This window comes from Poeciliopsis prolifica, unplaced genomic scaffold, assembly GCF_027474105.1.
Source record: "Poeciliopsis prolifica strain line A6 unplaced genomic scaffold, Auburn_PproV2 SCAFFOLD008, whole genome shotgun sequence".
NCBI classification, from domain to species: domain Eukaryota; kingdom Metazoa; phylum Chordata; class Actinopteri; order Cyprinodontiformes; family Poeciliidae; genus Poeciliopsis; species Poeciliopsis prolifica.
Window position 1 is genome coordinate 7,777,865 of NW_026562383.1, and position 12,650 is coordinate 7,790,514.

The 12,650-nt window shown below is 39.1% G+C and overlaps 1 protein-coding gene across 2 annotated transcripts in view; it reads left to right on the forward strand.

The window, feature by feature from the left end:
• Window positions 1-12,650, forward strand: part of map4l (microtubule associated protein 4 like) — a 78,697-nt gene that overhangs the window by 59,357 nt on the left and 6,690 nt on the right. For both annotated transcript variants that reach the window (XM_055033478.1, XM_055033479.1), the window contains 7 exons: window positions 303-362; window positions 505-761; window positions 5,571-5,630; window positions 10,001-10,093; window positions 11,112-11,193; window positions 11,286-11,395; window positions 11,601-11,772. In XM_055033478.1, coding sequence (XP_054889453.1) covers window positions 303-362; window positions 505-761; window positions 5,571-5,630; window positions 10,001-10,093; window positions 11,112-11,193; window positions 11,286-11,395; window positions 11,601-11,772 — 834 coding nt within the window. The remainder of the gene's footprint in view (window positions 1-302; window positions 363-504; window positions 762-5,570; window positions 5,631-10,000; window positions 10,094-11,111; window positions 11,194-11,285; window positions 11,396-11,600; window positions 11,773-12,650) is intronic.

A 12,650-nucleotide genomic window follows, 5' to 3' on the forward strand; every position in this document is an offset into this window, starting at 1 on the left:
ACAGTGTCATCTCTGACAAGACATCTTGAGTTTCTATACTTCTTTCTACACAATTACTTTATAGAAACATTGTTGTCTCTGAGACTCACTCTAAGATAACCTGGAGCAATGAGTCACACTGGCACCCCTCAGGCAAAAAGTTATCACATGTTATACTTTAGATTTAACTGCAACCTTTCCTAGACACCGCATTCATATTTTTATCTGCACATCACAAACAGAATCTCACCTCTCTAAGAAAGGAGGCTGTGAATCAGTCAGGGACATGTTTGCGTCAAACTGCTGTCTCTCCCTCTGCTCAGCTAGCAAAAATGACAAGAATGAGAACAAGACGGGGGAGGCCAAGAAGCCCAAAACTACAAGTAAGAAAAGTAAAGTTTTATTCTTGGTTACAATATTAAGAGCTATTTAAGATGTTTGATAGCACAGAATGGGGTGATAATTCCCCCATTCTATATTTCCTGCTTCACAGTCATTAGAAGGTAATCCTCTTGTCCCCTCCAGCGCGTCCTCACCCCGCATCCACAGCCACACCGGTTACCCCATCTGCCTCCACCAATGGTGAAGGTGCCGCCACCCATCGCCGCCGCGTCATCACGAAACCCCCGGTGCCCAAGCAGACCCCTGTAGAGAAGAAACCAGCGGCGCCTCGCCCTCCCCGAACCCCGCGACCCATCAACGCTCCGACGCCAGATCTGAAGAATGTGCGCTCCAAGATTGGATCCATCGACAACATCAAGTACCAGCCGGGAGGCGGGAAGGTAAGGGGAACGAAAAAGGGGGTCTGCGCCTGAGAGGGGTTAATAACTCATTCAGAACAGAGATGTTCCTGTCAGGATTCCTGAAAGGTGGAACAAACAAGCTGGTAGTTTGTAATTCAAATAGCTGCCAAGTGCTACATCATAATAACATAGTTTGAATTCCAAAAGGCTTTTTCTGCTGTTTCTACATATTGCAGTTATATTACAATATAGTCAAAGTTGCCTACCTGTTGGCAAAATCTCACCTAATGGCATCAAGTCATCAACTTCTGGAGTAAAGCGCAGAAGTTTAATTTGTCACAGAAAAATACAAATAAAATGAAGGCTTGAATTTTCATTCATTTCGTAAGAGACAAAAAAAAAAACAACTTTTGGAAAATAATTAGTTTCAGACAAATTACAAATTACAGCTGCCACAGTTCTAAGTATCCCCAACCATTTCTATAAAATAAATGTCACCAACTGATTAAGAAACATTCAGTTTTTACATACATGGCTTCTTGTTTACCTGGGGTATAGATATAAAAATAAAATAGTCTGTGTACATATAATGTGACACAGTGGCCTGTTGTTCTTAGTCCCTCTTGGCAAAGACAAGAGAAAAAGCCATTCAGCTAACATGGATGTGTGTTGATCTTCTTCGATCAGGAAATGGCTAAAAAAAAAGCAGCTAATCTATATGACTAGACATATAGTATAATATATTATATATATATAATAATTGTGTCTAAATAATAATAATGAAAGAACTTTAATAAGACAACTGGATCAGCGAACCAAGCTGGAAGAGGGTCACCACACACAGTGAGAAGTATTGCAAGTGAGGCACATAAAATCTTCACAACGGCACAAAATTATGCAAAGTATGCTTCTGACATATAGTGAAAATGGCTGTATATTTAAGAAACATTTTTATATAAACATCTAGAACTGATACGAAGGCCACACATTAAAAGTTGGAGTGAGATGTTTTCATAATGAGCTGCAAAGCCTGAATACAGAACCCAGTCCAGGCGTTGTGGATCTTCTGGCTGATGAAATAATAAGGGCTGCTGTTTTAATGCCGCCCTTTGACCACCACTGTGTTCTGGTCTTAAAGTAACATCAATTAGCTGCTACTAATCAGCAAAACTGGTCAGACTTCTCTTTGGAGGATCATTTAATTACATTTCATGGACCTGTACTTATATCTGTTGCTCTTTAGAGTGGAATATTTACATCACAATAAAAGAAACTTTTTATTGTGAAGCTTATAAAGGAAACTCAGCCATAGCCGTGACAATGGAACACAAAAGATGTTGAAATAAAAAGTCGCATTTTCATTGAAAACCAAATCACATAAATTGTATGAGCCTTGAGTTAGTGGACTTTTTTTAAGTCATTGCCATTATAACTTACAGTTCAATTAAATGCTGGTGTAATTTCAGAAATGGAATGGGATTATTTTCTTTTGAGAATCATTTTTCAAAGGCGGCTTTCTGAACCAGGTTCCATGATTATAATTGTTCTCATAATGAGGAGATAAGCAGCTATAAATCTCTGATAACATCTTTCTCTTTCCCGGCATCGATCCACCGATTCCTTCATCTTTCTGCTGGCTTCCTCTGTCTGTCAGCTCCATTCAGCATGCTCCATTATCTGTATTCATCGGTGTATTCATCTCCCTGTGAAGATGATAGCATACATGGACAAAACATTTCAACATGCACATGTTTAAATGTGCTAAGCAGCCTTCGTTCCATGCCAAATACTTTGCCTGCACGTCAAATCTTGTCATGTCTCAGTGTCCTGACTTGGTTGTCTGTCTCTGTCTCTTTGGTGTTTGTGACTCCTTGTCTTGGGGAGAGAATTGTGCTGTCACTTTGAATCATGGACATGATCCCCTTATCTGCTTGCCTTGCCTTGTGATATTCTGTCAGTGCAGCTCATCGTCGTTTGTCCATCTTCTCCAAGTTTTCTGTCACAGAACCGGGTCTTCTTTTGGCTACGCTTCAGGTCAAAGGTTTACACTGGTTGTGGTAATGCATGACGTACAAAGACTAAACCTTTAATAATGCATTTGAAGCGACCTTCTTTCAGAGTGGAACGGTCCAATTTCAATGATGTTATAAAAAGGATAAATTTCCGTCAAGAAGTTTCAGGCAAACAAAAGATAATGGCATTATTCAAATTCATTTTTGATCACTCACCATGTTAGAATTGGTGAATATTATTAAAGTTACTTTGCATATAGCAAATAACTTTGTTTTATGCATCCCTATATGCATCCCACTGGCCTGGTTTTAATCTGCCCAGTCTAGACCACTTTTTATGTTTAGTATCAATGCCTAATTGCACACACCATTGTGTCCGAACTTCACTTCTGTGAGTACTGTTTTGGGGTGGACAATAACTTCCAGTAATACAAAAAAGTTTTTTTTTGTTGCTTTTTTTTTTTTATTTTTGCTCTCACTAGATAGAATGCTATCTAGTGCGAGGTGATTGGTGTCTCCTGCCATCACCTGATAACTGATCTTTAGCTATTAATGGGATACATTAAACTCAAATGTAAAGTTAACTAAAGATATTCTTAACTCAATTGTCTGCTGTCTTTCCGTTCTTTCATTGGAGGCAAAAGCAAACATGAATTTATTCTAAAGTTTCATATTCAGGCATGGGAGACTTGCAACATCTACTATTCAAAGTGTTGAACTATTTTGCATTAGTTAGTACAAAATCATTGATGAATTCTTACAGATGTCTCTCCATATGTTTTTGCACCTCAATAAATTATGCAGTTCTTTATCCTTTCATCGTACTGTGTATATGTTGATGCCTTTACTCTTTCTGAGGATAGTGAAAGCTAATTTTGGCTCTTTTGCAGTTTAAAGACTATCTACACCGCGTGAGGCAGCTTCTTGTTATCTAACAGCGCAGGAGCAAATTTTGTCCTTCTGTTCTCCTTAAAAAGTGCAGAGCTCTCTGTCAGATCAGTCCATGCGTCATTAACCTTCTTTTGCCTGGTCGTGCTGTGGAGCTGCAGGCCAGGATGCAGCAGTCTGTAGCTGGATGAAGCAGGGTTCACAAACCTGCTCACATCTGTCAAACCCTCCACAGACCCACAGAGACGCCATCTGCACTGAATTTCTCTAAGAGATCAGCAGGCGCACATCTCTTTTGGCGTCACTCCTTTTCGTCTTCACTATGACCTCTTGTTTCCCCCACAATTATCAGGTGACATGTGTAATGTTAGGTACATTTCTTTAAACTGTATTGGCCTTGGATTTTCAGACACACGTCTATTTTTACAGGAACTCTGGGGGTGAATCCTATGTCATGTTATTTTGTTGTTGTTTTTTTGTCAGACATGTTGTTTGTCCCTTTCCAGAATTAACCACTGCCCTGAATCACACTAACAAAAACGATGTACGCATCAACTTACCTCGTTGTTGTTGTTTTTGTTCTACTTACCATCCATCTGCGATATATATTATATATATATATATATATATATATATTTTTTTTTTTTTACATCTCAGTACTTTGTAATGTGGCTGGTGGTGTTGTATTTGCTAAATTGCAGACCATTGTTGGGATGTGTCTCCTCATTCTTTGTCTGGTCTCATGCTGTTCTGTGCAGCTGTTTATACCACCGTTGCAGAAATGTTCACACACATTTGAATTTTTTTCACATTTTGTCACATTATACCCTGAAACTTCCATCCCAGCTTATTTAATGGGATTTTAGGCGACATAACTGACACAAAGTAATAAATAAATACAAATTGTAACAGAAAGATGAGAATCTTCATTTGTTTAAAGATAGAAATCAGAAACGTGTTGCATGCAGTTTGTATTCAGCCTCCTTAAATTAGATAACCTTAAATAAAATTCAGTACATCCAACTGTTTTCAGTTCCCTTGTGTGTAAGTTACAGCCAGCTCGTTTACGAAGGCCTGCAAGATTTATAAGCATCACATGACACACCATGACAGCTCGTAAAGAAATTTAAATATTTCTTTACAGATTCTGTTTCTGGTTACGAGTATTGGGAGATTAACACAAAGTTAAGCTAAGAAAAAAAAAACTAGAGGCTGGTTAGACTAAAAACTGAACACACAGCAGGAAAACGTGACATTTTGACATTTCTGTCCCAGACACTCTCAATTCGATTCAGCAGAATTAGATAAGGATGACAAAACCTGCAGTCATGAGATATCACCCCCCAAAAAACATAGATATGAAATACAGCAAATATAGCATATTTACAGTGAGTTATTCAGACAGGGGGTTGAATACATTCCCTTACCACAGTTATGGGCTAAATTATGTTCTGTCACAAAAAATCCCATTAAATAATAAAACAGACTAAAAAAAAAAGACGTGAAAAAGTCCAAATGATATGAATGCTTCAGCAAGACAGTATAATTGTCGCTTAGCACTAATATGATTCAGTTTTAATAAATCTGAACTCATCCACTGTTTCATTGTTATCATTTTGAAGGCGCTCCATCTGCTTCAGTTTCTTACCATTTAAATATCTTCTGATCCATTTACACAGACTGTTTGTTTAAAATGGTTCATACATTCAGTCTGTGGACTAGATGTACTTGATTCATGTTGTGTTTTCTCCCACCCACTCCTTGATGTTCATTGGCTGTAACAACCCACACACACATGCACACACACACACACGTCGGATTTACCCAGCCGCTCTCCTTTTGATCCACCTCATGGCCCTCTGCGATCTTCTGCTCCTCCACGTCGTTGTGCTTTGGCGTGTGGTTGGTTGGAGGTTTTTATTGACTAGGGGCCTGGTTGTCTCCCCAGGTCTCCTCCACCCCGAACAACAAGACATCTGACCCTGCCACCCCCGCCGCCAAGGCCAGAGTGAGTCTCTGCCACCTCACACACCACGGCATTCTCCCACCTATCTGCGTTCGCCATAAAATGCCACTCATCCTATCTACATCCACTCAACACACACCACGGCTTGATGTTCATAGAAACATCACAAACTACACTTTGTTTTTGTTTTATGTTTGTGCTATTTCCACTGTTCGTTATTAGTTATATACTCCAGGAATGGATGAAAAATATCTGAACTTAGTTGTAAAAGTGGTAGTTTTTTTAATAGTAACACATTGTACTGTCTTGTGTTTGTGTCGGACAGTGTTGAGCTTTATTTTGATTACCTTTAAGAAGTGAAAGAGACCAAAATTAATCAATCCCCTTTGCAGACTTTAAAGTCATCTTCTATTTTACCAACTTGATTTCTTTGGGTCGAAGTAGTATTTATGATTTGGGCCCAGAGTCCATACTGGAATCTGATGAAGAATTCATGGAGAGAACTAAAGATTAGGGTGATGGCAAGGAGGCATCCTAAACTCGTAGACTTGGAGCTTACCTCCAAGGATAAATCATCAGAATGCCAGTGGAAAAAAGCAAAAAGCTGCAGAAGAACCATACAAAGAGTTAGTTGTAATGTCAAAACATTTTCCACCAACAAAGGTAGAAGTAATTCTTGATACAACATTTTTAAATAAAAAGGTCCTTTTTAAATTGTTTCTTTTGCATTGTTTCATTATCTCTAACATGTTGATGTCACTGCACCACAACCAATCTAAGTCAACTAATTCCATTTTTCACACATCTGCTTCCACTCATACTGTCTGCAGGACGTAGCAAGGGACCCACATTGCTTGATGTGACATCTTGTATAAAATGGAGTCGTTCAAAATGTTTCCTCTGTTCTTCTGTTGTCTCCGGCTTCGCCTCCAGCGACGCCTGATTTCAGTGCAGCCATGGATAAATATCTCTGTTTCTTTCCTCCATTTTCTGTGCACTTGTGCACGTCCATCCTAAGAATAAAACAAAGCAGAAAAAAATGTTTCAGTTACACTTTTGATTAGCAGGCCAAAGGAGATCTGCCAGCATGTCGAGCTGAAAATCTGAGACCGCGGCTTTGCTTCCTTTACTGTATGTCTGTGTTTTTTCTGAACTGTTTCTTTCATCTCCCAGTTCCAGTGACAGTGAAGGCAGCTGTCGGACTTTCAAGGCAAAAAAAAAAAAGACGTCCAAGAAATAAACAATGTGAATTCTGGGCTGTTTTTTGTGGACTTTAAGTTTTTACATTTACTGGCACAAATCTATTTTACTTGTATTTTATGTGGCAGAGCAAGGCACAATAATGACAAGAATCAATAATTGGGTTTTGCACATTCTTTTACAATAACAATCTTAAAGGGGGGCGTTACGAATTCAACCAAACCTTCCACCCATTATGTTCAAACTTTTTAAAATCATCTTTTGCAGAAATTACAGCAGCAATTAGTATGTCTGTAGAAGCCTTGCACATCTAGAGACTTGCAGAAAAGCCCAAGCTAAGTCAGACTATACAGCATGAGTGACAATTCGTTCTCTGGTTTACCACAGAAAATTAATTTGATTTAGAGTTGAACTATGCTTTGACCTGAATCATTAACAATCTCTGCTCCTGCCCCTGAGCTACAACAGAGCTGCTTTGTTGACGACTTAGGTGGATGTTCATTTTTTGTTGTTTCATAGCCGAACCCTGATTTTAAATATCTCCACAGCTTGACTTTCCTTTGTCTCCCCAACGCTGCTTATTCACTAATTTATTTATTTTTTTCTGACAAACATCAAACTCTGACAAAAGAGCCTCTCTCAAAACATCTGGACTTCTACTGAAATTACGCACAGTTGGACTTTGTTTACTAAGTACTTGATTTCTGAAGGGATTTGATTGTAATTAGAGCTATCAGCTTAAGAGAGGCTGAATGCGAACGCACACCTCAATTTCTTCCTTCTTATGTTTCGAAACCTTTTCCGACCATGCATGACTTTTCTCCCACTTCTTTTACATTACTTTATTTTGGACTGTCAGAGAAAATCCTTAAACAACATTGAAATATGTAGTTTTGACATCACAACATCACAAAATGTGGAAACAATATTCAAGAAACAAAGAACTTAGTGGGTACCATAATCTCTGTCCAAGAATTTAGTTTTTCACATCATCATATTAAAGTTTTGACTCGTTTTACCGCATGAAACAAACAAATAAGGTGACTGTGGGTTCAGCGGTCTTGCAACTGAAGGTTGTGGGATTAATTCCTCCTTTCACATTGGTCTCTGCTTGGCACTAAACTGCCTACTCATCTGTGTATGTTGTATCATTGGGTTTTTGAGTACGACTGGGCGAACCTGGCTCTATTGTAAATCACTTAGAGTAGTCGGTGTGACTGGAAAACCGCTGTAAAAGTTCAGTCCAATTATTATTTTGAAACAGGCTTTGCTTTTCTTCAGTGGTGGAAATGCTGTAGGATATTATCCTATTGCATTCTCTATGATTGAAAATTGCAGTTTTAAGGTTTAAAAATGAACCGTAACATCACAGCAACTTGATTTGTCTGCGTAAATTGATGATTTTTTTCTTTTTTTTAGTCCAACATAAATGAGAAAAAAACACAGCAGGAGAAGGTGTTCGTGCCCAGCTGCTCCTGTGTGTGTATGCTCATGTATGTGTGCTCGCTGTGCTTAGTGAGTCATCCGGCGCCTGTTCCACCTGCGTCATCGTGCTGTGTTTTATCCAAGCGAGGGAGACTTAGACACAAAGAGATCGGAGGAACCCGCCTTACGTCTGCTGCTGGGCATTTTTATTTCACACGTTTCAAACGTTTATCTTTATGTCGAATACATAGTAGAGATTCATGAAATTTATTTCTCCCACCTTGCTTGGTTTTATTCTCAAAAGTCTTTAGCCAATACTACTGATAAATTGTCTCCTTTAACTCAAATTCATTTCCTACACTTGAGTCACCTTAGTGCACAACAAAAAACGTGTTTCTTCTTTGTCATAATATATTTTTATTACTATTGAAAATGACGTGCTTCTTCTTGCCAACATCAAAGCATTTTGCGATGTGGAGCTAAATTTGCTCCATTTTTACAGCGCAATAAATAATTTGTAGTGAAGAAGTTAGTTTCTTAAGATTCGGATTTGCTTAATAAAACCTTTTGAACTGCAATAGGTATAGACATATTGATAATGTGTTTATCAAGCAGCATCATATCCATGCTTCATTATCCTTGATTGAACCAAAAACACTTTCAAGCTTTGGAGTATTTCTTCTCACCTCATTTCAGACAACTTTGAATTTTCAGATGAGATATTCCCTTTAACCATGTGTAAAAATATAATAGTTCTGCTGTGCTTACACACAAATGTAAAATGCATAACATAATTTAAAAGCTTTGACCTAAAAGCATCAAATCTTAAAACTTTCCTACTGTGACCTATTGAATATCACAGTTAAATGACATACATGTATCGTGTTTCTATTTTTATCTTGACAAGGATTAATAATAGACCAATAGTGGTTTTATCTTTTTTTTTTCCTGATGAGCAACATGTGTTTCAGATAATTTCAGCTACTTTACTGGTTGGACAAACTGTTTGTTAGTCATCCAGCCTTCAGCTGCTTTACAAACATGCCCAACAGAGTCCGGTTTTTTGTGTGTGTGTGTATTTGAATTTGTCTTTCTTGTAAGGGTAACAAAAGTGTAGGAGTTTTCTTTCAGCCATCTGATCAGCAGTATGCAGCAGTAGATTGGGAGCAGTGAGAGTAAGCAGAAAACAAAATCAAAAATCATTGTATTCATTAAATGTTTGTCATGTTGAAGGTGAAAGACAGGTTTGCTTTGGAGGTCAGCCAAACAAATGTGCATAGCAGCAGGTCGTTTAAAAAAAAATCATGGGCACAGGCTACATTGTAAAGTTTTGAAAGGTAGCAGCCCCGTCTGTCACTTTCTGTTTCTTTCGTTTTGAGTAGCACCAATTCTAAAATCACAGATTTTTTTTTTTGTTTTTTTTGTTTTTTTTGCTGCATGTGCTCGGTCTCATTTTCTGTGCTGTTTTAATGTAGCTAACGCATTTTATGGAAGCACTCTTGTTATTCTGTCAGAACGCACCCCCCTTTAAAGAAGTGTTCCCTAAAATGTGCAATTAACAATGCTTTCAAGAACCACTGAGCTAACATAGCGAAGCAACTCAATAACAGAATCTCTTCCATAGTTTTAGTACAAGTCTACTCTGTTTTTGGCCATCTAAAGCCGCCAGCTGATCTGCTCTTTTCTGCTGCTACTTTCTTTCTTTTTCCTCTCTTTCTCTTTCTCTTCTTTTTTCTTCCTTTCTCTCTTTCGCTTTTGTGTGTGTGTCCCCGCCTGCCTGTCTTTAGGTTCAGATAGTGCACAAAAAGCTGGACTTCAGCCACGTCACCTCCCGCTGTGGCTCCAAGGACAATATCAAACATGTCCCTGGAGGTGGCAATGTAAGTACTGCTGGAGCCAAGGGCAAGACTCTGGATCGGTTGGACGCATTTGCATCTCTCCTTTTTTTTTATATACATATTATGCAAAGCCCTCGCCGCTTGCTTTAAAGCCAAATGTTTCAAAGAGATCCATTCACTCTGATGCAGAATGGACATTCTGGATCCGTCAATCTTCGCTGATTGGGTCTGATCTAGAAACTATTGGAGTATCCATCAGAGCGAGGAGGAAATTGAGTTCAGCTATCAAGCCGCCTTCTCCTATATCAAACGTTTAAATGAAACTGATCATCTTCAAAGTAGCCTGGAATTGAAGCATTGTAATTAGCACATCAGTGGCCCCCACTGTTTGCACTTTTGATTGATTTTACTTTTGAGCGTCCACCCCTCCGGTTGTTCTTCCCATCTGCTTTAAACACCTGCTGCACTATCCCATTGCATCTCTTGGCTGCTCTCAACAACAGCTTTGCCAGCTAAGGCTTGTGAATAAAACACCAAAGGTTTTATTGTATTAATATATAGTGAGGATTTATGTACCAAGTCAGTCTGAAGATTAAGCTAGGCTAATTTTGCCATTTTTAGACCATCTACCTGCACATACTGTGCACCATTTTACGTTTGATTTATATAAATGTGTGCATGTTGTGATCATTTGATTCCTGAAAAAGATATCTGAGTGTCTAAAATAAATCCAAATCCCACGGGAGGCCCCCCAATTCCTGCAGTACTAGAATTAAAAAGCAGCAAATGCATCATTATAGACACTTTTGTGAGATGCATATAAACAACAAAAAAAGAACATGACAAACAAAGGACAAATAAAGTATGTGCAACGTGTTTCTCTATGAAATTTAAGCTGAATGGCATTCTCCAGCATTTTGCATTCATACCGTAAAAGCATGATGCTGACACCTCGAAAAGTAAATGGGTTTTGTTGTTGAGCTGAGTGGATGCTAATGCTACGTTCTGCGCTGGATCTGGTGATTTAATGGGCAGCATTATGGTGTGTGTTCTCCTCCAGGTGCAAATCTTGAATAAGAAGGTTGACGTGAGCAAGGTGACCTCAAAATGTGGCTCCAAGGACAACATCAAGCATAAGCCAGGTTCAGCTTTAAACTCTTCTGTTTTTCCTCCCTTTAAACTCTTAACCGCCTCCATTGTGCTCTCAAGGCCACTTTTTGTTTTCCTGCTCCAGGCGGTGGTGACGTGAAGATCGAATCCCACAAGGTCAACATCAAGGCCAAGTCTAAGATAGGATCCCTGGACAACGTGGGACCAGGCAGCGAGCAGACAAATGGACACAAGGTTCAATTTAAACACAGTCTGCAGTGTTGTATTTTTCATAGACAGCTAAGATTCTCTGGTCCTGCTGACTCACTGTGCTGCTATTACCTATCGCCACTAGGTGGTGTGAGAGTTCAAGAGTTGGCTGTGACGAAAACATATTTTTTGTTTTTGTTTTCTGCCCACCTGTCTGTGTGTCCTTGTGCTCATCTATATTTGGCCGCAGGAGGAAAAAACAGGAGAGAAGACATCTCCACCAGCAAGTGGTGCACTACAACAAACAACTGCACCGGCAAGCGTTGCTAAGGAGAACGGCATGAAGGAGCCCACACCTTCTCCTTTCGGAGGGGACGGTCTAAAGGAGCCCCTTAGCATAGACAAACGCATCGCTGAGAAAAGTGGGTGCAGAATCCTACACAGTGCTCATGTTGGCAAAATTGAAAAAGCATATTTGTGATTTTAACTTTTCAGTTGTTGCTTTATCTGTCGAGCTTTGTTCTTGCACCGCACGGTCATGTGACTGATGGCCTACACTCAGAGGAAAGAGGAGATGACAGCAGACTTCTTGTTTGTGGTTAACAGCCCAGAACAAGGGTGTGTTAGAACACACAGCTGAATCATCTATTGTAGTGCCTTTCAAAAATCTACATACTCAATAATATTTTCACTCTGTCATGGTGCAACTTTGTTTTTACTTTATCTGATAGGCCAGCAGACACTAGTGCATATTTGGGGACAGCTTTAAAGAGACCTAAGCCGCTGCCCTTCTTTGCAAGATAGATGAAACTTGATGGAATGGAGAGCATATATGACCAGCATTTTTCTGGTGTTGCTGCTCAGCCTGATTGGATTTAGATCCCCGGCTTTAACTAGCATGTTCCAGCACATGAATTTGGTTTGATCTGAACTAGAGCTGGAAAATATTTGCTAATGACAATGGGTGAACTTTTTGTCCTGGAGATTAGTACCAAAAATGAGCTTTTTTGTCCTGGAGATTAGTACCAAAAATGAGCTTTACACTAGTATAGAGAGCTCCTCCAAGTCGGTGAGATATTACTTACTGTCTTGGAACTAGTGAGGAGTGGTTTTGGTTGTCTGTAATTCAGAAACCAAATGTGAGCAATTTGAAAAACTATCTTGGTTTTATAGCATATTAAATCAAGGTATAATTGCAAATGCATCCCAGAGTGTATATTTTTATATATATATTTTTTTTTCTTTGAACAGCCCAAGGTGGTGTGGTGTTCATGCTCTGCTGCAGTGATAAAAATAGCCA